The 25,802-nt window shown below is 37.9% G+C and overlaps 1 protein-coding gene across 1 annotated transcript in view; it reads left to right on the top strand.

The window, feature by feature from the left end:
* The window catches only part of LOC137278139 (uncharacterized), a 421,511-nt gene that overhangs the window by 90,742 nt on the left and 304,967 nt on the right, over positions 1-25,802 (top strand). The window contains exon 4 of the mRNA XM_067810311.1: positions 8,859-8,978. Coding sequence (XP_067666412.1) covers positions 8,859-8,978 — 120 coding nt within the window. The remainder of the gene's footprint in view (positions 1-8,858; positions 8,979-25,802) is intronic.

The raw sequence follows: 25,802 nt of genomic DNA, 5'->3' as shown, positions 1-25,802 counted from the left end.
GTCATGTGCAATGTAACCTTCATCTCGCTATGTTTCGCCTGCGAAGGGTATTTTATCATTAGATTTAAAACTTTCTTGTTACATTATAAGCTGAACTACTCAAACAACTTTTGGAGGAGCCCTTTGGACAGGAGCTGGCCGATCCTGCAGATAGGAAATTGCCCGTCTGGCATGTCAACAAGCAAGAGAAACTGGTAGCGCTGTCACTCGGAGATAAAGCCAAACAATACTTTGGAGACTACACTCCCAATGAAATGAAAAAAATCCTGCAGAAGAAATCAATAAGCTGTACATGAGATAGGAAGCTACACTTGGGGCAGAGATTGGCTATGACCCAGATATACACCTGTTTGATGTCGTACTTCCTCCCAATTCCCCTGTAGTGTTGACCCTACTTGTTGGAGGTTGTAGGCTCTGTCAGCTGTACCACAGGGTAAGGTGTTGAATAAATGTCTTTAACATGTAACATTCTTTCTTGGATGACAGTAGCATTCGAACTTCTCATAAATCTTTGCTACCTTTGTCGCATCATCTGCTTCAGTCCACATGAAAGAACTGTAAATTTCCAGTGCTTCCAGTCAGAGCACATGCAACGTGTTTGCTTGAATTTTTCTCGTCTTCTCTACAAGGCCACTTGCTGCACTGTAAATGTCAAACTACTGTTTGAAATGGCTCCAGTTCTCTGTTAAGTTGCATTGCAAATTCAAAGCCAGAGGGGCATTCAATCATTCCATGCTTAATTTCTTCTGACACTATGTGATAACCGAGGCTCAATTGGTCAACAAGTCTTTATTCAGTGTAGAGAGGTACAGCCGTTAATCAAGGGAGATCACTCTGACCACCTTATTTAGGTCAACATGACCTGGCACATGATATTGTCATTATAACTTCTTCGTAAGTCCTAAACCAAGAGGTCAAGCCAGTGATCGAGAGACCAGAACTTAAGTGGTAAATATGATACAGACAATCAGTTATTTTTGCCTATTTGCTTGCATTTGTTTGAAAAAAGCCATATGTTCGTGTTACTCATGTTTTTCCTGTTTTCAAGTACTTACTGTATTTGTGCAGATGTCAAAGAAAATTATTATTATGGTTGCCAAGAGACAGGTTTCCTTCCTACAGACTTGCAGGACATTGTCAGATTAATTTTCAAGGATATTTTGCTAGACGCTTCTATTAAACTTTGTGGACAGGAACTGGTGAATTGACTCTTATCAGGATATGAAATGAAATCATATGTAGGTATCTAGAGTGGGAACTGAAATCAGTTGTTCCTGATGTCTTAAAGTCTCATAGTTTTCGTTTGTTTGAATCCTGTGCCTTGTTCAAATGGTACAGTTGCTGTACAGTCACTACACATATTGTTTTTGGAGAGCAAAATAATTTTCTTAGGATTATACGAGTCCATCCAGTTAATATACACACAAATCTTCATGATGTTGGTGTACAGACTGTACTATATACATTATCACATCGTGTCGAGGGAAATACGGGGTTTTATCACTCCCTCGTAAGGTTGTACTAGTCCCTCCTAAGGTTGTATTCCCCAAGCCTCCGGTTCGGGGAATACAACCTTACAAGTGACTGATAAAATCCTGTATTTCCCTTGACACGATGTGATAACACATTTATCTAGCTGAATGTTTTCACTACATCAAAACAAAACAACACAACACGTTTCATTGCTGCCATGTTGACACCAGGTGATCATTTGACCTCAGTGCACCGCACGTTACTAAAGGCTTGTCGATGCACGCTTTTCTCACTTCGCGTCATCACTGAGGCGTAGCGGGGTGATATGACTTCCATAGCGGGAGTATGCGACTTTTATACTCCCGCTCGCGTATCGTGATGGATGTACATGGTATTTTATCAGAGTCATGTGGACCAATCAAAACTCGACATTCTTATGAGGCTAGATAAATTATTTTGTCATAAATAGTTTGTATGCAAATAAATTAATAGCCCTAGTTTGTGCATACTGCTTTCTTTATTTAATTGCTGCATGGCCTTTCCTCGGGCCTGATTATAATTTACTAGTTACTACTAGAAAAAAATTGAAGAATTAGTAGTGAGTGAGCATTGATGCTTATCGACTTCTTTAATAGTACGCATTTCATGGAAACAATTATCACCATACCAAAACCTTTATGGATCAATTTCATCAGACAACGCAGTTCATGAAATAGCTCATAACTTTCATAAAATCATGAACTTCAAGTGGAACTTTTTCAGTGTTTACCTTTCCATACCGATGTATACTTGAAGATAGGCTCAGCACATTGATACGACACTGCCGCTATCATGACTACACATTTTATTGTGACTGCTAAAACATTAATTCAGTATCTGATCAGTTTGCCATGAATATATGATAGGCAAGTGACTTGCATACCAGTCTGCAGTAGTTCTGTTCTAAACATAGTCAGGATTTGCATCATTCCACGATTTTGTGAATTGATGGAATTGTCAATATTCCTGTATGTATTTTGTATGTATGTGATATTATCTGCATGTAGTATGCCATCCCAGTCCAAATTCACTTCTTGGATTGACTTACTTGCTGAGCTAGAAGCAGACCTCAGAAAGCGAACAGGTTTGGTATCACAGTAGTTTAGGTGTGTTGATGTAGTGACTCTACGGTATGACGTCACATGACCACATGACTGCCTGCCTCATTATGTTGCAAAATTGCGAAATCCTGTTGAAAGAAATGCGTTTTCCATTCCTAATACAAGCTGTATAATAAAATATAACTGTTTCTAACTGCATTTTATGCACTTTATATATACCCAGGGGTTCATTAAGCATGAATATAAACAACATCAGGGGTGTGGAAATACTGTGCCCGACTTGCCTGACCTGCATGTTGAATTCGCCAGGCAAGTCAAATTTTCAAAATTGCTTGTCCGTGGGCTAGTGGGAACATTCTGTCATATTAAATCAATATATGCCACATCATAAAGATATCGCATAGAATCCTGATTCAAATCACAACACTTATCTTTCAAATGAGCATGTGATTGCTAGCAATGTTGTTGACCTGTAACTAAATGTTTTGATAACATTAAACAAAAGAAAACTCAAGCTGAAAAGGATAAGGATTATGAAAAAAAAATGAACGAAAAACGAACATTTCAAGAGGGTTGGAAAGTTGATTTTCCATGGTTAGCAGCAGACGACAATGGCACGTGTTACTGCAAGATGTGTCCTCTACACCCACAGTTGGCTGATAAAACATTGTGTTTGTTTCTTGGAAAAGTTGTTGATCGCAGGCAATCCTTAACTTCGCATGAAACATCAGCAAAACATATGGCGTGCTATATGAACTTGGGGATCTAGATAAAGAGTTCGCCAAAGTTGATTCCTGTGAGGTGGAACGTTATAAAAAACTTTTTAATACAGCCTTTGCAGTTGCAAAACACAGCAGACCATTTACTGATAACCCCTTGCTTTGTCAGGTTCAGAAAAAAATAGTGTAGATCTTGGTAATGACCACCAAGGCAGAGATGCTTGTGTTGATTTCATAAAGGCAATATCTGATGTCATTGGATGTCTGACTTGCCGTGATTAAATACATTCTTTCAGAATACTTTGTAATTTGTGGTGATTAATATCAATGTGGAAGTCAGCAAGCTATTTTCAGTATGGTACATTTCCAGTAGCACACACACACACATATTATACACTTCTCATTTAAAATTTGGATATATTCAGTACAAAAGACATACACATTGAAATTAACATAATCATTTTTATTCAGTACACAATATTAATCAAACAATAATTTTAAAATTCTGGGCATGTAGGCTCTCCTGTTGGGCAAGTCAGTTTTTCCAGTTTACTGGCTACAGGGAAGTTGAAAATTGTTCTATTTCCACACCCCTGAATATGTAGTGACCATTTTAAGAATCCTTTAACTTATTAAGGTCGAGAGACGCATATGTACTACAAATTAATTAGCTTCTCACAGCAAGAGCCGCACATGGGTGGTAATAAAAAGCACCTCGTATTCAGCAAGAGCCACACATGGTCATCAGCAGAAAGCACCTCTCATTCAGCGAGAGACTCACATGTGCGTTTTTCATTTTAAATTCATACTGTACCTATTATTTCAATCAATTTAGCAGTACTGATCAAAGATTAGCTTTTCTCATGAGAGGTTACTTTCTGTGTTAAACAGAAGAAGTATTAAAGTGTTTTGATAACAATTGCTAGCAATGTCATGAGCTTATACAGGTAAATGAACACATGTCTGTGAGAAAGGGGATTATGAGATGTTGTTACAGAAGGTAAGTGTTTGTTACTCGTCACTGGGAATGAATACTAAAATACTATTTTGCACAAAACCTTCTAAATTAAATCATTCATCCATTCGTTGTAATAGTTTATGATAATGAATCGTAGATATAAATAGTAATACTGTATTACACCCATGTTCGCATAGAACGTTTGAAAGAAACCAAGCTACTCATTTACTTTTGTACATTGATTGAATTAAAGGTGACAAGGTTACAAAACCTTCGAAATTAAATCATTCATTCATTCGTTGTAATATACTACCGACAAGAAATAAGGGAACTAATGAAATAATAGCGAATTTGAAACTGCTTTAAATATCCACTAAATCAATTTTAGGCGTCAAGTTCAATATCTGGTGTGTCCACCATGTTGGGCAACACATTCACGGCACCTTGATGGCATGCTGTTAATCAATTTCCGGATGGTTGCCCGTGGTATTGCCCGCCATTCCTCTTGGAGAGCTGCACCAAGCTGGGCCAGGTTGGCGAGTCCTGGGTCCCTGGCATACACCCTCGACCAAGAACGTCCCAGAGATGTTCAATTGGGGACAGGTCTGGGGATTTAGAGGGCCAGTCCAATGTCTGGATACCTTCTTGTCGGAGATAAGCGGAGACAATTCGGGCCCGATGTGTTCTGGCATTATCATCTTGGAATACAAAATTTCGGCTGATAACTCTAGCCAATGGAGCCACAACAGGACACAATATTTGGTCAACGTATCGCTGACCAGTCATGGCTCCGTTAATGATGACCAAATGTGATTGTCTGTCATGTGTAATCCCACCCCACACCATGACACTATCACCTCCATATCGATCATGGTCAAGAATTGCTGCTCTGGCATATCGCTCCCCGCTCCGACGCCAACAACGTTTTCTGCCATCTGTGAATCGTAGGCAAAACCTTGACTCATCAGAGGACATGGTGTAACGCCAGTGGCACATAGACTGTCCCTGATGCTGCCTAGCCCATGCCAATCTTTGGCGCTTATGGTGAGCTGAAAGGGTGACACCCTTAAAAGGCAGTCTTGCTTTCAGATGAGCTTGATAGAGTCGGTTTTTAACGGTTGAGGTTGAAATACGTCTTCCAGTGAGTGTGCGGAATTCTCTATTGATGGCAGGGGCCGATTTAAACCTATCGTGTAGAGCAATTAACGTAATGAGACGATCCTGTCATGGTGTTGTTGATTTTGGTCAACCACGCCAAGGTCTCGTTGCAACCCCACCTGTTTGACGGTACTTATCTCACAGGCGTGAAATTACACTTTTTGATTTACCCATCTGCCGGGCAACTTCACATAATGATGTCCCCACCTCTATCATCTCCACAATTCTCCATTTTGTTGCTTCACCGAGATACTGCCTTGGATGCATTTCTGTCAGTAAGTGTCAATCTCTATTGCATGAGTGATTGCGACTTCTCCAGTACATTTACAGGAGTTAACTTCTGTATGCACATGTAGCACGTGCTGGGCATGCATTATGCGAAATTCCATTGTCATTGGATGTTGCGTTTGGGAGATACGCCACGATAACGGACCCTGTCACAGTCAAAGTCATCTACATTCAATTTCTTGGTTCCCTAATTTTCTGTCGGTAGTATAGTTTATATAATGAATCATTGGACAGAAGGTCCGAAGGAACCCAAAACATTCGCACGAACGCACCACTTGAACACTGTGGGTGGCGATTTGCAGACGCCTGCATCAGTGTAAACATCCACTGAGCAGGGAGAGTTTAGATATGTTTTCATTAGGGCAGCCACGCTGTCGGTGACCGTCTCGTATGTAGTGCCAAATCAAGGCTCAAGTATTACAAGTCAAATAAGGACTTCAATTTAAACCACATGGTGGTTCAGTGGTCACATGAGGACCATGTCGTGTATCGTGTCAAATCAGGATATGTAGGGGGATATAGTGATGTTGAATATTTCGTTGATTGCGACTATTGATTTTTCATAGTTCTAAAGTTGATAATAATACATAATCGAATAGGAAGTGATAACTCTTGCATCAAAAGTTTCATGTTGATTTGAAATGTGATTTTTCAGTGCAATTTACATAAGCATTGTGGAAAAAACGTGTGTATTTGATCTCTGTAATTATCTTATCAAGTGTAATTATCACGTCTATCAGATCCATCATCAATAAAAGGAGGATAATATATCAGTTAAGGAATTGATACCTATGCGTATAATTATTCAATCAGACAACCTTAATAAGATATTTTCAACACATCTGTCAACCTCAAAATAACAGCCTCTGGCAGAATGCATGTCCAGGTAAAGTTTTGTCCCGTGACAAGTGTAAAACAAACTATTGCGTTGTTATATCATTGGACAACCTGTTTTATGGAGTTACGCCCATTTTCAGTCTTCTGAACCTTGTTTGCATTCAAAACAAATATAGGAATGCCCACAAACTTTTTCATGATAGCTAGAGTTGATAAAGCTGAAATCCAGCACATCGCTTGGTCAACAATCTAGCCAATAATCAATCTGTATACAAGCTGTCTAGTGACCAAATGTGCTCTGCAGAAATTTAGCATACAGCCCATCACCTGTCATTTCCTCTGTGCTAGGTATCTCATGATATGATTGATCATAGGTAACAAATCAGCCACTATATTGAACAGCTGATATACAAAACGTCCTATTCGGGAACTTTGATGACGTCCCACCCCATGACCCTTTGTCTTATATATGTGCAAGGTGTAACATTATACAAAATGTATACATGTATGTTCGTATGATAATGCCTATTTTCTGTGTTAAATCTAGAAGAACCAAACTGACGAACTGTGAATCTGCTATATGTTATTCACAGACTAGCTTATTAGTACATTCTTTAAAATATTCAGTATACACTAACAATGTATTAATGAAAACGCTTCTTTCATAGAAGATTAATAAGCATGTACATAAATACTTTACAACCACTGACATAGATGTTTTGAACAATTTAGCCTCACACAATGATACAGGAAAGACAGTTTGGTTAAGAAGGTCTTATATTCAAAGAATACAAATAATTTGTTAAGAAAATGCCTATGTACCCGCCACCAAAAGTCTACAAGAGAAAGTATAATAAAATTACGTAAGATGTTGCATATATGACATGCATTCACACCTTTCTTTCAACATATACCTTTACAACTCAAATAAACAGTTATACAATCAGGACTTGCTCGTATGATGAGACAGTTTCCTGTAATCTCCGAAGCCTGCCAGGTATATCAGACGTGAATAACCCTAATTAGTCTCGCCACAACGAGCCAGGCAATCAGCACGTGGTTCCATGTGTTGTGCAGTGAAGTGGCTCTCAGGCTTAATGAGTTAATAAAATGCAAGTTTTATTTTCAGGCCCCCCTAAGTAACTGAAGGAATTACAGCAAATTTGAAGGAATTGCATCTCAAATGTAAACAAACGCAGCCCACTCGCGAAACAATTGCAGCGATATCGGTAGTTTAGCGGTAATAACAGAAACACATCGGCCCTATCGGAAGCAATGTCGGTAATACTGGAAACACGATCGGCCATCTTCGGAGATTTTTTGGTCGCGAGCGGAAACTCACGCAGCAAAACATGGCGTCGTTGGAAGAAGCACCCGTCTCGGTGAGATTTGTTTTTAGTTCCTACTATTACATTTTCATACTTATCCATCTTTGACCGCCCGCGTTGAATGCGTTTAGGTATGAGGTGTTGTCGGGGCAATAGCTTATGTTTTTAGGAAAAGATTGTCACTGCAGAAGAGTGTCACAAGTCATGCCCCTGGAGATTGTTTACATCTGAACATCGAAGTCGTGCCGATGATTACGAATATCATGAACGTGCGCCATGAAGAAGTTTATGAGCCATAATTTTTCTTGCTACGAAGTGCAATTGACAAATTTAAACATATTTTACAAAAAAATGATATTATATCTGGCGCATGTTCGTAATCATCGGCACGACTACGATGTTCAGATGTAAACAAACTACAGGGGCATGACTTGTGACACTCTCCTAGAGTGACTATCTTTTCCTAAAAACATAAGCTATTGCCCCGACAACACCTCATACCTAAACGCATTCAACACGGGTGGTCAAAGATGGATAAGTATAAAAATGTAATAGTAGAAACTAAAAACAAATCTCACCGAGACGGGCGCTTCTTCCAACGACGCCATGTTTTGCTGCGTGAGTTTCCGCTCGCGACCGAAAAATCTCCGAAGATGGCCGATCGTGTTTCCAGTATTACCGACATTGCTTCCGATAGGGCCGATGTATTTCTGTTATTACCGCTAAATTACCGATATCGCTGCAATTGTTTCGCGAGTGGGCTGCGTTTGTTTCCATTTGAGATGCAATTCCTTCAAAGTTGCTGTAATTCCTTCAATTACTTAGGGGGGCCTGATTTTGAAAGGAAAATTTTGATGTAGCAAGGTGGTTTACATCAGGGATGTATTTTCCCAAACCCATATTAGGGCATTTGTTGAGATGATAGGTGAAATTTATCAATGACAAAAAGTCTTTCCACAGTGGAGTATGTCTTAATCTATTAGTTTTTAATCTTCAGTGTGTGGACCACTCACAGCAGATATGGCTGTTCCTCTTGTCCAACTGCTCACATCAACTGATGTACAAGTACAAAGAGTGGCAAGTCATGCTGTCAGCAAGTTTTCTTTGGCTTCATTTGGTGAGTCTGTTTGTTGTCTGCATCCCCGCTGTATGTGTACATTACCAGGATGATAGTTAGTGTTGTCAGAAGCTGGTCATTAAGATGTTCCGAACATGGTTTAAACATGGCTTTCCTTTGATGACATATCTGTATACATTTACATACAACAGGGTTTGGGGGGATAGGCAGACAGAAAAAAACTGCCTGCATTAAGTCTCTCCCCACTAGTGTTGGGAATTGGTTATAATCTAATAATTGATGATTGCTTCATTACAATCGATCAGTCATCAAAACAAATTGGTTACCATCATTTTGCAGATTTACCTATTCTGGCTGTTATTGCAGATATGTATAACATGATGCAACTTGTTATTAATATATCGTAAATGTTAACTTCAAGGAATATTCAGTCAGAAATATTCTAATATTCAGTTAGTGAACTAAGATTTCTAACAATAAAACACCTTTTCTGGCTCGGTAAACTTTGATGAGATGTTCCATCATTAAGTGTTTCAAAGACTAAAACAATTGTTCTGAAATTGTTTGTGTTCTGTTATGAGAAACTGTCATCGATCGCTTGGTCATTTGGTCACTGCGACTAATCTTAAATTGTTTCAATTTATCGGAACATCACTACTCCCCAATACACGTTAATTAAAGGCAAGAAAAAAACACATCCACATTGTTGGTGCAGTGGTACCAAGTTTGAAAGGTAATAATGATAGTAACAATGGTCTTAATAGAGTAATTTAATATTGTTGTTGGGTTTACTTACTGGTGAATTGGTTTGTTTCTTGAATATAATTGTGGATTGATGTTTAGAATACTTTTGATATCAAATCCTTTGGTTTAGAAATAATTTTATCTCAACTCACAATATGCACCCAGGCTTCTCTCCTTATAGGACAGGTCCTTAGACCAGTGTTCTATCTACCCATGTGACTACCTCAGAGTGATCATTCTTCTTGTCACACCACTGTGTGGACATATTGTGAGAGTTCTCAGTTTTTCCTTACAACACGAGAAATATATTATGGGTGGTTGAACCTATGTTGTGTAAGTTTGCACACAGCATAAACAATCATCACGGTATCACCACTAAGTTGATTCCTCTCCAAGACACAGGCTTGTGTATAATGTTCTCCCATGTGTCTATAGGCACATTGACGTCCATCACTATGGGAAATGTTAAATCCGGTTTCATCTGTAAAAACATCATTTTTCCACCAAAACAAGGGCCTGCAGACAGATTTCAGCACCACATTCAGACAGCTTATCGATGATGTTGTGTCAGGATAGGTTGTATGGTGGGACGTCGTGGTCTGCTCCCATGATGAGCTAACTTTTGTTGAACTGTGACAGGGTGAATACGGCAAAGTCCTGAGATGGTCAGGGCAGTCATCACTGCACTGGACGTCCAGAACATGGCCAATCGATGATGTCATTTGTGTTCTGGTAGTGTCTCACCAGTGCAGAAATGGTGCTCTGGTGGCAATGGAAATGTACAGCCACATGTTGTTGAAACATTCCCCCATGGACCATCTCAATGGACGTGATGTTGTGCAGACATTAGTTAGCCTTGGTATGCTATGCATTTCAACAGCCGTTTAATTTTTTTAATGATCGCAAGGGCAGGGGTTGAGCTTTCCAGTAACAGTATTGTGTGGCATCCATTTGCTCTGTTTCCTTTTCCTGGAATGCACATGCAACAACATATTTCACGTCTCAAGGGCGAAACCCCTGATGTCATGGAATGTTGGATACATGCCAGGAGTTTAAATCCCTATCTGTCTACACTGGTTTGATAAATTTAGAATTTATATTTTTGTAAGCACAGTTTCTTTCTGATATTTGTCATTCTGATATTTGGTTCAGAAACTGGATTGGCAAACAAGCAAGTAGCTACTATTAATACCTTTCCAGACAAAATAACATTCATTTCATTATATGATTATAGAAGTACATGATAACATGTATAACATTAAGCATACAAAGTACATGAAAAAGAACATCCATACAGCCAAAACGCGTTTAGTTCTGCAAAGGGCCAGATGAAAACTGACAATTGATTACATCTCTTTGAAGCAACAATAAAGTTATGTTGTGATTTGATAATATCATGATGTATAGATTGGGTTACCATACAACACATCACTTATTTCATGCTTTAAACGTATGCTTTAAACAAGCAGTATGCTGCCTATCTGAATAAAGGTACAGAATACTAAGCGAATAGTGAATGAGGTATAAGTGATTATGGGAAATATGCCCGAGCTGAAATCCCGTGCACAGTGCCAAGCCATGGATACGCATGGAACATCATTTTAACGAGTTGTTCTACTTATAACCCATAATGTAAATTAAAAAGAAGAATCACAAAAATGAAAAACACATGCAGACAGGACTTGTGGCCTCAAATAGCTGATTTTTTTTATTTCTGTGCATACTAAAACTAACTTTTCCAGTGGTAGTAACATAACTATGGAAAATGTTATGTTGTAAAATCGCTTTAAAATACTACAAAAATATATTTATGGAATAATTTATAATCATGTGTTAAAATAATAAAAATCATCATGCAGTATCATTGAACTGACGTGTGTCTAGTGACGGGTGTTGAAACACACTTTGGCAAAACCCTGTCAGCGGTTATAAGTTGGGAAATATACATGACAACCATCCCAAAAATAGATCTTGAAAAAGTTTCCTGCTAAGAAACTCAACAAGTTTGAAGGTTAAACTACATTTGTTTCTGTGGAAGGCATGTTACAGTAACATCATTAGTTCCAGTAGATTTCAGCAGTTCCAAGAACGATAACTGTAGTTGGAATCCAAGTCAGTGGGAAGAATGCACCTTTTTGGAGCAGATGGTCAGTCAGAGCAGTCTAATGTATAGAATCAAGATTTATGGCATGCAACAAAGACTGTTACATTTGATGGACAGGGACACCTACTCACTTGTCACACTTTCAGGTATCACCTTCAGTTGGTATCTTGCTGCTTCTCTTTCCCAGAATTCAGTTTTAACAACAATCAGGTTGTAGGAATTCAATGCCTGTAAAATTCTTATCACTCTTCCTATTAGGTAACCGTCATTGACCTTGCTTGGGGTTAGCCTAATGGAGGCCATGTTAGTTTACAAACAAATTGAAACAATGTGAATGATTGTTTTTCTTTTTAAGGTTGTTTATTTTACTGAAGACTACTATTTATGACACAGTTTTATAAAAATAATCATGAACTTGGCATTTTTATTTTCCCCCAGTTTCCATAGAAACAATTCAAAAAGGAGGGATGGACTTCGTTTCTGGAACACAACTCGAAAACCATTTCATATCTCTCAACAGATCTTGACAGATATATGAGAGAGATCTTTCTTTCTAATTTATCTAAAAGTCCTCAGTCAGATGACGTGTTATGCTTTTTTTTTAGATTTTATGATGGCAATTTACATACTTAACTAATCTTCCCTGGGCCTTATCATAACAACTTCATTTGGAATATACCTATTGCATAATTCAAGAACTGCACCAGTCAAGCCACTTGCAATATGGTTAATAGTTCAATGGCAAAGATAACATGCCAGTCAAGAGTATTTAAGTGGTTTTTAGTCCAGTCAAATAACCTTTTTGGAGCAGATGTTCAGTCAGAGCTGTCTAATGTATAGAATCAAGATTTACAGCATGCAACAAAGACACATTTGATGGACAGGGACACCTACTCACTTGTCACACTTTCAGGTATCACCTTCAGTTGATATCTTGCTGCTTCTCTTTCCCAGAATTCAGCTGGAGTACAATTACATTAATATTGTTCTCTGGTTATGAATTGATTTTGCAATCGACTCATTGATGGTGTCATATACAATGACCACTACATACAGGATCCCAAACATAAGTTGGACTTGTGCTCCATATACTGCCTGTGCATACATACACACATACATTCACAATACCAAATAATTCGAGTGAAATCTTCAGAATATATAATACACATGTCCATGATGCCTATGTATTTGAAGACAGTTAGCTATAAGAGACATTTTTTCACACATGCAAACTCTGATATCACATGACAATTTTGGTATTGCATGTTGCACCTCGAAAAGATTAGAATCATCTTTGATGAATAGGTAAGGCATTGACTGTGTTGCACTGATAAAACACAAGTCAAGTTATGGGTCATCCCATATCATGATATTGGGTGAAATTTATATATATTAACAATCACAACATGCATAAGAAACTTCCATGACATAAAACACACATTCATCTCCAGAGCACACCTCAGAAATCTTCCAATATCTTTCAAAAGAACTTGGCAGGTGTACAAGGCAGACCTTGAAGTGGTGCCGTGTGCTATTTGCAGATATTTGTCATTTATAGATTTCATTATTTCTATAGAAACAATTTGGACTTGGTCTCAAAAGGAGGGTGGGGCTTCTTTTCCAGACCGCATTTTTAATTGTCCCAGTTTCCATGGAAACAATTCAGACAAAGTCTCAAAAGGGAGAGGTGGGCTTCATTTCTGGAGCACAGCTCAAAAGCCATTCTTTCTTCAAGACTTGGTAGAACATGAACTCATGTCAAACATGAGTTGAGTGCCTTTTGCTATAAACAGATTGTATTTCTATTTTTCCTGGTTTTCTCTGAAACAATTCAGACTTAATCTCAAAAGGTGGGTTTCATTTCTAGAGCACAACTCAAAAACCTCTAAATATCTTTCAGCAGAACTTGATTTGAGGCAGATGCAAAGTGCTGCCTTTTGCTGTTTACAGATGTTTGTCAGTTTTATTTTTTATTTGTTTCCATGGAAACAATTTGAACTTAGTATCCAAAGGGAGAGATGGGCTTTGTTTCTGGAGCACAGTATCAGGGAAATTATCAGATATGTTAAACAGACCTTGTAGTGTCTTTTACTATTTTCTGATTTTTTGCATTTATTCTTTTCATTGTCTCCATGGAAATGATTTGAACTTGGGCTGAAAACATGTCCAGCTGGTGTTAAGTAACTGTCACATACTTTGTTCTTTCAAATATGTGGTTCTGAAAGCACTTTCTCGAAACAATACCCATGCCACTGACATAGCAACAAGGTCATCTACCTCAGCAAGTGTGTACAAGCTCCGTTCACTGATGTTTCATCTCTACTATGTCATTGCATAAGCCCAACAATGTTGAGAGTTTCCAGTAGTTGTTACTGGAGTTTAAGTAACTGTCGGATGATTTCTTCTTTCAAATACGTGGCTGCCGGGGGATATGTCATCTTCTGATGACTCTTGGGATTTTTCTTCGTTTCCATGGAAATGATTAGAACTTAGTTTCACAAGGGAAGGGTGTCCTTCCTTTCCGGAGACTTAGTAGATATCTCAAATAGAATATAAAGTGGTGCCTTATGCTGTTTGCAGTTTTTTTTTTCAATTTTATTTGTCATGAATGCTGTGGGAACCTGTTGAGAAAAGGAGGAATGGGTTTCATTTCTGGAGCAAAACTCGAAAACTGTTCAGTATCTTTCAACAGAGCATAGCAAAAATAATGAGACACCCTGAAATGGTGCCTTTTGCTAATTGCAGATATTTGTCATTTTTATTTTTCTTGGTTTCCAGGGAAATGGTTTAAATTTAGTCTAAAAACAAAGTGGGGTAACCTTCATTTCTAGAGCACAACTCAAAAACCTTTCAATATCTTTTCAGCAAAACAGATATATTAAACAGATCCCAGAATGGTGCCTTTTGCTATTTGCAGATTTTTTGCATTAATATTTTTACATGATATCACTGGATTTGGACTAAAAACATAATCAAATTGGACTTTAACTCATTATGGACGAGAGATGCACATGTACAACCATAAATCCTTTTGTTACGATTAATAATTTATGTATTGACCAAAGAGCAAGATACAATGATTCATACTAGAGGTTTCTAGTAGAATACAACTGAGACAAATCTAAAGGACTTTGGAGCTACAGCAAGTAGCTTGAACTAGACACAAGGATGGCAAAGAACTCTAGATCAGGCAGACTAGATAGGTCTAGTTTATGCTTTATTTGCAGTAGCATGTCTGGTGAGAAAGGGTCATTCTGTTGTTGATAGGTGCCTCTCTTAATACCTTGCAGGATTGCCTGAAGTGTCCAGTTGCCTTGTAGTGGATTAGGTAAACCAAATTCTGTATGAAGGAGACGCACTATGGAGAGGTATTGCTGAATACTCAAACAGTAGTTGGAATGTCCCAAATATGTTGCAAAGCGACAGAAGACAGAGGATCCTGGCAGAGGATCAATGTTAATGATTACACAGAACTTCAGGCTTTCAAGCTGGCTACGGGAGGCATGTTTCCGCATGAGAAATTGGTTGAGGACAGATGTTAGTTCGTCTATCTTTTTTTCTTCAAGACTCAGAGTACCAGCCACAGGATCAATCACCAGTCGTAAAAATGTCAGCTTTTGACAAGGATCAGTCACCTTCTGCAAGTTAATGCAGAACCCTGAGTGGTACAATTGGGGTCAAAAGGCAGTTGTATGCTTCTTGATAAGAGTCTTTGTCTGGTCCCATGAGCAGGAAGTCGTCAAGGTAAACAACCACTGTCATCAGGTTGGCTCTGGTCGTGAATCAGACGTATATCCCCGTTTTCCTTGGTGAAGGCACTGAGAGCACTGATGACAGTTGGTTTATCCATTACCACCTTGTAGTTACTGTTAAATATTTCCTCTTTGATCTGGGCTTCCACCTTCCTAGTATTATCACTGGTTGATTTGTAGTTTTGGACTTCCACAGTCTGCAGGAGCGACATTTTGTGTCTTTATCAGTTATATGGAAGCCATTTTTTATGCCATCTAACAAATAGTCTTGATCCTCATCATTGTTAAGGGCAGTTTCCCACTCTTGTAGCTTTGAGGACAGAGTGGGGACATTACTTGGTTTGAGTCAATATTATGGGGACAGCACCCATGGACCCCTATATGCATTGGGTGGTGTAGTGCCTTGGGTTTGACGGGTTTGTGGTGGCACAGCTGATTGGGGTGAGCTTTCCAATGTCCCTGGTATTTTGAGGTTTGGGGCATTATGGCCAGGCCTTAATTATATTAACCCTGATTAAATAATCAATGTACTTTTTTCTGCATTCAGGGGACATTCCATCCTTTTCAACCATTTCTTGATAGATGCAGAGACTGGCCTCCATATACTGACTCTTGGTAGCTTTATTCCAGTCCAGTTTCTTTTCAGGCATGGAGATTTTTCCTGTCTCAGTGTCAGAGGTATGTAGCCAAATGTAATCCCTGAGATCCCGATATGGATGTTTTGACTTACTTTACTTTGATGTAGAAGGAGTTGGCATGGAATCACATCCCCACAGTTCCATTAACTGATTGGCAGTAATGTTGTCCATTCCTGTTAGTCCCGGTAGCCATGGAACCATGCTATGTCACACTCATGGTGCAGAGAGATCATTTGTTCCTTCATATAATTCTTAGACACCTCGTTTGAGAAGCAGCTTTTGGCCAACACGAAGGTCTTCAAAAACATTGGCAGGCAGGAGTTCATTGTTTTCAATCCATTTTGAAAATTTGGGATCAGTGTCACAAGTTGAATTAACCTTTGGGTCCATTTGTCTTCTTTGAGCCTTACCCTTAGAGTACTGGGGCAGTATTATCAAACAACTAAGTTTTGACTTAAGAAAAAAACTACTGACTTAGCCAAGTCAAAAACATAAGATTGTATTCACAAACAGGCTAGGTCCGACGACACAAACTAAGTCGATTTCACCGAACGCGATCACAGAAAAACGGCGAGGGAAATTCCCGAATAAAACAGACGACATCAGCGAACAGCATCGAATAAGATACCATGACAGATGATGCAAAAAAGAATCGGCCTCATTTCACAAAAGAAGAGTCACTTTTGCTAGTGGAGCTAGTTGCGGCCAACAGAGTAGTGTTAGAGGGCAAGTTTGGGCCGGGCATCACCTCCGTGAAATGACATGAGGCGTGGCAGGTACGTGTTCGAAGTTCCGCGATAGTGAGTGTTATTTTGATGCCATTGATGGATTCGCTTCACATTACCTGACTGATAAAATCAGACATTTTCATGCTCATGTCGTGGTCAATTGTGGTTATGTATGGTATTGTTTCGTACGTACATAATTTTTTTCCCACACTAAAATTACGGCATTTGATCTGTTTGAAAAGACTTGAATCCCATCACATGTTCTAGAATCTGTACTTAGGTAAGGAAGTGTGATGCAAAATATAACATATGTTACAAGTTACAGCATACACCTACAGACATTTTTGCATTCATGTTTGATAATTGTTACTGTCTTCGTTAAATAAATGTTATTGTTTTTCTTAATAATTGTTTTAGCTTTTTTTATCTACCCGATGCATATGAACACCTTCGGGTATTATTGGGGAAATTGTAGGTGTATTTAAATTTCATTCAAATTATGATTTTTTTGTTACTTCAGTAGAGTCCAGGGAAAAACATTTTTGTAATGCTATACCTTGCAAGCCTAGTAGTATAAGAAATAGCAGTTCTAAATCATCTCAAATATAAGCCTTATACTTATCAATAACATAGATCTAGACCCCCTTTCAAAAACACCAAACCCAAAATGACACAACCCGTCTCCCTCCACACAAGCTCACAGCAGACAGCCGTCTGGCTGTGAGATGATCTATTAATCCTCTCAATGCTGCCGTCGAACCCATTCGACAGGAGTGCAGGATAATGACATCTCCAAATAAAACTTGCAATAATTATTCAACGAGTCGGATTTACGTGTCATATGAATTATGTATGGAGTGTACTAATTCTCACCTTTTTAAATATATAATGTTCAATACGTTTAAATACCTTAAAACGAAACGCCCGCGAAATAAAAATGAGATCGCCGAGTTTCTTGGCACGCAGTCGAAAATAACGGCCATTGTTGACTTCCAGTGCACCACGTCGTGTGGTACCCAGACTAATATTTTCTTCATAATGAAATATTTTTTGATAGTTTAATCAATATTTTTTGTTCCTTGACGAAGAGAAAGTCGATAAGTTTCCCATTTTCTAAAAATTAGTAACTTTCGGCTCAAATAATTATAAACAAAACCAATCTCAATGTTACATCATCGATTAGACGAACAGGAACGATCATGGCAATGGCGGTAAACAAACAACTCCACATGTATCGTGATGCCGAAGAAAATGTGCCATCCTTTTGACATATCCAACTATTTTATCTGGAATTAATTACACGGTGTGAATAGGTAAATGTTATTGTCTCTGCACAGAAATTACCAGATTTAGCGATTTTATTTTGATTTTGTTTGATAAACTTTCCAACATTCACAAAGTTGACAGCCGTAGATGACCCGAAAGGGCGTGGCCAAACTCGCGGTCTTTCTAAGTGACAAGATACGAAGGATGTTTGAAAATACGCGTTCATAAGCAGAATCTGAACACATATACATTGAAAGAAAACGACTCAATACCTATATAATGCAGATCATGAAACAATATCACAATATTTGTAATTGTACCCACCCTTGATGAAACCGGAAGCACGTACACGGCATGGTACTCGTGGAAGTAAAATATGAACGAGTTGGAAAACGACCATTGATACATTTTCTAAACTGATTCAAATTCCCGTAAGATCCATACTATACACCAGAATTACCTTTCAGTCATCCTCAGTTATTTACTGTTAGTTGTGTTCAATAGCAGTTGTCATTTGTTGCTTGTGTTGTAGTATTTCTTCTCAAGTTAGTCGTCGATGTGTTGATCTTTAGTTTAGCAAATCCGAAGTCGATGATTTTTGCGGTCTATTTTTTTCAAGGAATGTTCTGACACGGAGAGACTTTTAAATTGTCAGTGTGTCGTAACAATAACATTATATTGTTCTGTGTATATCGTCACAAGAAGTACAATTTTGATGATTGAAGATGTCATGAAAAAAATCAGTTTTGCTTTTGCAGAAACGAACGAAACCAGAGCTAGTGTGAGAATGTAACGTACAGTAAATGAATTTCATAAAAATTAATTACTGCTTAGAAAACAACTGTGAACTTGTGAATCATTATTTATTTTAGACATTAAAGCAGCTAAACATCACATCTTTGAAATTATTTTGTTACTCCAAACAGATGAGCTTTCGGTGTTAATTCTACCTAGTATAATGCAGGTAATGTTTCAGATCAAATTGTTTGACGTGTGTGCATATTTGTATAAAAAAATCATGTCATGTGGCTCAGTCCGTGGCTCCATACAGCTTTTAGATATTGCACTAGTGCAATCTGAACTGCAAAATGTACCTCATGTTTATGGCCATACTTTTTACCTACTTGCACAGTGTCTATATTCATGTTTTACTGTTAAAACAGACTTCATCTGGGAAACAGACTGATGGTCCAAACTCTTGGAGCAGTGATTACACTGACAGTGATTGAAAGACAGACTCATTTTTTTCTTGTGATGAAATTTCATGAAGTAATATGAAATTATCATACCAGACCTAGAATAATTTGTTGTAGTGATGTTTTGAATATGGAATATCAAAACTACAAGTGACAGATAATTAAGTGTTGAGCAGGAGGTGCAACCTGTGTTAGTCTGTGGTATCAAGGTAATCATGTGGTGGCACCAGGGACAAGTAGATTTCTTTTTTCCTAATACTGAGCTCTGCAGTGAGTGGTTTTTGTTGTCCAGTTTGGAGCTATTCATTATGATTTCAATTTGGATTTTTTTCATTGCCATATTTATATGACAAAGACATATATATCAAATGCTTCCAGATCTTAAACGAAAGACTGCTCAGTCCTTGGTCCAGTATATCACCATCACACACTTCAGCAAACAGAAACAATCCTTGAAATTTCAATAGACTCATTTCATATTGTGACATTGCTCCTAAACCCAGGAAAAGACAATAAGGTAGAATAATATATATTTACAGAATATGAAGCCTGTTTACTTTCACCAGAGACAATATAACTTATTATGCGTATATGGTTTCTTTTTTTATCAAAGGATAACATTTTCTGATAAATATACTGTTACTGCAACAACATCAATGATATTAGTCATGTGTGATTCAAAATAATTCAGCAAACAAAGTGATACTGTTGAAAACAAAAATAGCTCATCACCCATTTGTATTTGATGTACATTTTGGCACTATATTATAAAGAAATAAAATACACAAAATAATATGTAACATCTAGCCATACATTTTATGTCTTATATTTTTGCTGTATTAAAGAATTGTGTAAAATTGTCAGTTTTCCACATTACTGAAAGACATTAATTACAATTTGGTTATTTACACGTTGCTAATGCATTGACAGATCCTGAGTGTCTTTGCCCATGTCTATTTGGGAGAGAAAAATAATTGCCATATCATTAATATCAATTAACATATGAAAATATATGAAAAGATTTAAAGTTGTAACCAGTTATGAAACATAAAGCATTGACAAATCTATCATAATTATTCAACAAGAACGTTAATTTATTGCATAAAATTATGAATGTAATTCAACTTGTTCTGAAGTGAGACATATAATTTTTCCAATCATCTAATATGAACGCAGTATTTATCAAATCATCTCCGATTTCATGTGAAACTGTAACTCAAAATATATTTTAGTTTATAAAACATGTATACTGCAGTTGATACTACACTAAATCGTCACAAAAAGAAAAGCATGAATGTTATTTTGAAACACTAATGCCACGCCCATATGCGAGCACCTGTTGTTGAGAATGATGTTTGTAAACGTTTTTGTGTCGGATCATGTGAAAAAAAGAAAAACCGGCATCAATATGCATCACAATTATATCTTTGCTATCTTAATATTCAGTGGACAATAAAGTAATGTGCCTAATATGAACAAAAATTCAAATAAAAGATACTGTAAAACTTGCATCTGCAGTGTTGATTGACTACTGTTTCTGGGTCACGGGAGCATACAAGGTCAAACTGGTTCGGCTATGTGCGAATTATATAGTCAAAAATACACCAAGAAATTTCTATCAGTTCTGATTAATCATTTTAAACAGTTATTTCAACTAAATTTGGGTTTGTCAGACGAAATATCTCCAATTGTTCTGTTAATATTCAATAGCGAATGAATTTCATCAGGCAGTCCCTGTCTGTGACATCACATCCGGTGACCTTTGCACTTATACTAGAAAACTAGTCAGATTTCACGATCTTAATTTTCGTCTGTCTCTTGTCATACTAAACGGAAAATGATAAATGAAACACTTGTAGAATGAGAAATTCTCCCTCTTTCGCCAGGTCTTGCACAGAAGAGTTCTGTAATTTTTCTTCTTACCACAAAAGCTATATTTTATGTAGGAGTTGAACGAAGCGCGCCATGTTTGTTTTTCGTACGTGTAACACGATCTAACACCGGCTTTTTGCGGGTTTGTGCAAAAATTAATGAACCATAACACTTGAAATTTGCACTCATGAATGTTTATAAATCATGTAATTTATTCTGCTATTTTCATGACATGACACGTTTAAATAAACGTAATAGTGCCATTTGAGTAAGACCTCTCATGGCATCGAAAATATGATTTGTTTACGACGAACGTTTTCGATTATTTTTTTTTCAGAATTCATTTTTAGTTTGTCGTCCCGCGGATATTTGCGGATACAAATATACGAAATTAAAGTCAGATACTTATGAAATATCAGTAGTAGGAATATTGAAATCGGTTTGCGATAATTGCACAATTTATACGGTTCCTAATATGAAACGCATCCGGCTGTCTATCGAGTAATTCAGGTACATTCAGGAAAATTTACTTTATCTATGTTTGTCTTGTAATTAATATCAGTACGTTTGAAATTACCTGGATATTTTTTTATAATAATGTTTATTTTTGTATCTAGTATTAATGAGCTGAATAGTTTTTCAGTTGTTCCTTATTTAGTGACACACCGACTGTTTGAAATCACCCACCCTCTTATCAGCGCCTTATGCTGAAATTTATTCAGCAGGCTAAAGGTTAACTAGACTACTCCAAATGTCTAAATGGAAATCGATCGCTAACTGGGTCATAGCAGTGTGCGGTCGTTTTGCTGAGAGCTGGTTGATCGATAAGTGACAACCAATTAGACAAATGTTTCTTATAAGGTATGAACCCTGTATCTTATTAGGGATAAGATATCAAAAACCTCTTACTGTGAAAGATTTGAAAAGACAAGCACCTGAACGGGCATTGCAAAATTATTCACATATGAGGAAGTCTGAGTTCATTGAATTACTCAATGAACAAACCCCTATACAATTACAATTCACACCTACTGAGCGTGCTTTAGGGAAATATTTGAGAGGGTGGAAGATGGAAGTTCAAAGAAACATAGAGTTTCAAGATATAAAACAATTGGTATTTGATAAAGTGAATGAAGAACTGAAAGATTTAAAAGGTATTTAATTTCAACTCGCATCAATGATGACACCAGAGAAACAACAAGGGAATGAAACAATTGACCAGACTATTGTTTACGTCAGAGGTAATCAGGAAGTTACAAAACAACCAGATACTATCAATGCTTCTATTGACAGATCATTTGAAAAAATTCGAGAAACACTAGAATGTTTCACTATTAGGGGGTCTGGTTGGGTGGTTGATAAGGTAACTATAAACCTGGATATAGCAAACTATAAACCGTTGAAAGGAAGGAAACGTTTACCAACTCCTACATATTTCGCAGACAAAGGTGCTACAATTACTGTTCCAAATTTTCAAGGGGAAAATTGTATGAAGATATCGTTAAGGATTATCAAATTTGCAACCAAGATAAATCCATGCAGACTTTCCAGTTATCCGGTAGATGATGACATTATTTGGGATGGTATAGATGAACCAACCCCTATCTCCCCGTGCACTAAAAATAGAAAAACAAAATCCAGATTTGGCTATAAATGTATTCCGGCATGAAGGGAATAAACTCATAGTTCACAGGATACGTTCTTTAATATGTAAAGAGGGTAGAGAAACAGCTAATGTATTTCTAATACAAAAAGGTGAACAATATCACTATATACCGATGACACATTTCAGTCATTTGGTGTATGATCAAACAAAATATGAGGGAAAGAAACACTTTTGTGAAAGGTGCCTTCACAGGTTTTCTAGAGCTGATCTGCTCAATTCACACAGGGATGATTGTCGGGGTGTAGGGTAGACAGCTATACGGGTAGATAAGCCAAGAGAAAACAACAATATCTTGAAATTTATCAACCACAAAAATCAAATGCCAGTATCATACATTATCTACGCAGACTTTGAAGCTATTATTAAACCAGTCGATAAAGTAGCTCCATCCCCTAATCAAAGTTACACTCAGAAAAGTCAAGAATATGACGCATGTGGATTTCGGTATGTGGTCGTCCGTTGTGAGGACCAAACTAACCCTCCCATTATTTGTAGAGGCCCAGATGCGGCGGAGAGATTTCTTCAGTGTTTGCAACATGAGGAGGGAGAGATCAGGAAGAAATTGCATAACATAACACCAGTGTGTTTGACCCAAGCAGATAGGATAGCCCACATCAAAAGCACGTATTGTCATGTATGCCGTAAACCTCTGAATGGTGATTCAGTGAGAGACCACTGTCACATGACAGGGAAATATAGAGGTGCGACTCACAATGAGTGTAACTTGAAGCTACGCATAAACCCCAAGTTTATTCATATTCCGGTGGTATTTCACAATTTATGAGGGTATGATTCACACTTGATTATGGAGGCTATTTCAAAGGTAAAAAGCAACATATCCTCTATCCCAAACAATATGGAGAGATATGTATCCTTTTCGCTAAATGGGTTGAGATTCATAGATAGTGTTCAGTTTCTGTTGTCGTCTCCAGACAGCTTGGTAAAGGTTAATAACCCAGACGACTTGGCTATAACTAATCGATACACAGAAGAGAAAACTAGAGGCTAACTGCTACGCAAGGGTATTTACCTTTATGAATACATGGACGACTGCTCTAGGTTTAATGAAACAGAGTTACCTCCCATTGACCACTTCTACAGCAAGCTGTCAGACGCGTCTGTTTCTCAAGACGATTACAAACACACTAAAATGTATGGGTACAACTAGGCTGTAAGAATCTACGTGGGTACCACGATTTATATTTGAAAACGTATGTGTTGTTGTTGGCAGATGTGTTTGCGATATTCAGGAAAATGTGTTCAAAGCAATATGGGTTGGACCCCGCATGGTATTATTTGAGTCCTGGGCTATCGTGGGATGCCTTACTGAAGAAACTGGTGTGGAGTTAGAATTATTCACCAATTGCGATATGTACCTGTTTGTTGAGAAAGGGTTACGCGGTGGTATTTCTATGGTTTCAAAACGTTATGCAAAAGCAAACAACAAGTATGTGGAAGGATACAACCCTAATAAACCTTCGAACCACCTACTCTACCTGGATGCTAACAACCTATATGGCTGGGCTATGAGTCAGTATCAACCAACGAGGGGATTCGAATGGGTCCAGCCGACTGCATGTCCCTATGGGGATGCTATGAGTATAGCTCCAGATTCAGACAAGGGTTATATACTCGAAGTGGACTTAGAATATCCGGCCGAATTACATCAGTCTCATAACAGCTACCCCCTTGCACCCGAATGTTTGAGTGTTAATCCCGACTGGATGTCTGAATACCAACATAATCTGATGAATGGACTGCTAGCAAATGTAGGAAAATTGGTACCAAATTTGATGAATGAAACAAAGTATATAGTTCACTATTGTAATTTGCAGCTGTATCTATCACTTGGTATGAAGCTTACTGAAGTACATAGAATACTTAAGTTCAATCAAAGCCCATGGATGGCACCATATATCAGGATGAACATGGACATGTGAAAGCTGGCCACTAACGACTTTGAGAAAAACCTATACAAACTCATGAACAACTCTGTATTTGGTAAAACGCTGGAAAATTTACAAAATCGTGTCAGCATGAAGCTAGTCAGGTCGAACGACGAAGACAAGCTCGGAATACTGATATCGAGTCCCGTGTACAATCGAATATTTGATGATGACATGGCGGCCATATATATGAAAAAGAGCCACATTAAACTCAATCGACCAGTATATGTCAGTGTGAGTATTCTAGACCTTTCTAAACACCTGATGTATGATTTCTACTACGATAAGATCAAGAAACAATATCCTGATAGGGGTGTGGGGGGTGCCCCCACGTGTGAGTTGTTGTACACGGATACTGACTTACTGCTGATGGAAATTCAAACCGAGGATGTGTACAAGGATATGAAAACCAATATACACGTACAACACCAGAGGGAGAGACCACCCCATGCACGGTAAAATCAATAAAAAAGTCATAGGAAGGATGAAAGATGAATGTGCAGGCACACCAATGGCTGAATATGTGAGGTTGAGGCCTAAGATGTATTCTATCAAGAAAGCAGACGATGCTGAAATAAGAAACGCTAAGGGTGTGAAAAAGAATGTGGTGAAAAGACATTCTTGTGGTGAAAAGACATCAAACAAGACATCTCTATCACCGCTGGACACAAAACGATGGATAGCCCCTGATATTGTCAATACCTATGCTTACGGCCACACAGGGGTGTCCTCCAGTACTAAATATTTAAGTAAGTAACATATAATGGGATACTGGAAAGGGGCAGGTGCTATTAAAAATTAGCTAAAGCCGCACGTGTTTCGGAAGAAGCCAAAGCCTGGTGACAAAAACAAGCTATATGGCAAGTATACTTACGACCACCTAGATATATACCCAGGAGAAAATTTGGTATTCATATTCCTAACCAAGTTCACCAGGCCTACCTGTTGTTT

The sequence above is a fragment of the Haliotis asinina genome, chromosome 3 (genome assembly GCF_037392515.1).
Source record: "Haliotis asinina isolate JCU_RB_2024 chromosome 3, JCU_Hal_asi_v2, whole genome shotgun sequence".
NCBI lineage: Eukaryota > Metazoa > Mollusca > Gastropoda > Lepetellida > Haliotidae > Haliotis > Haliotis asinina.
This window is presented reverse-complemented; position numbering and strand designations above follow the sequence as displayed.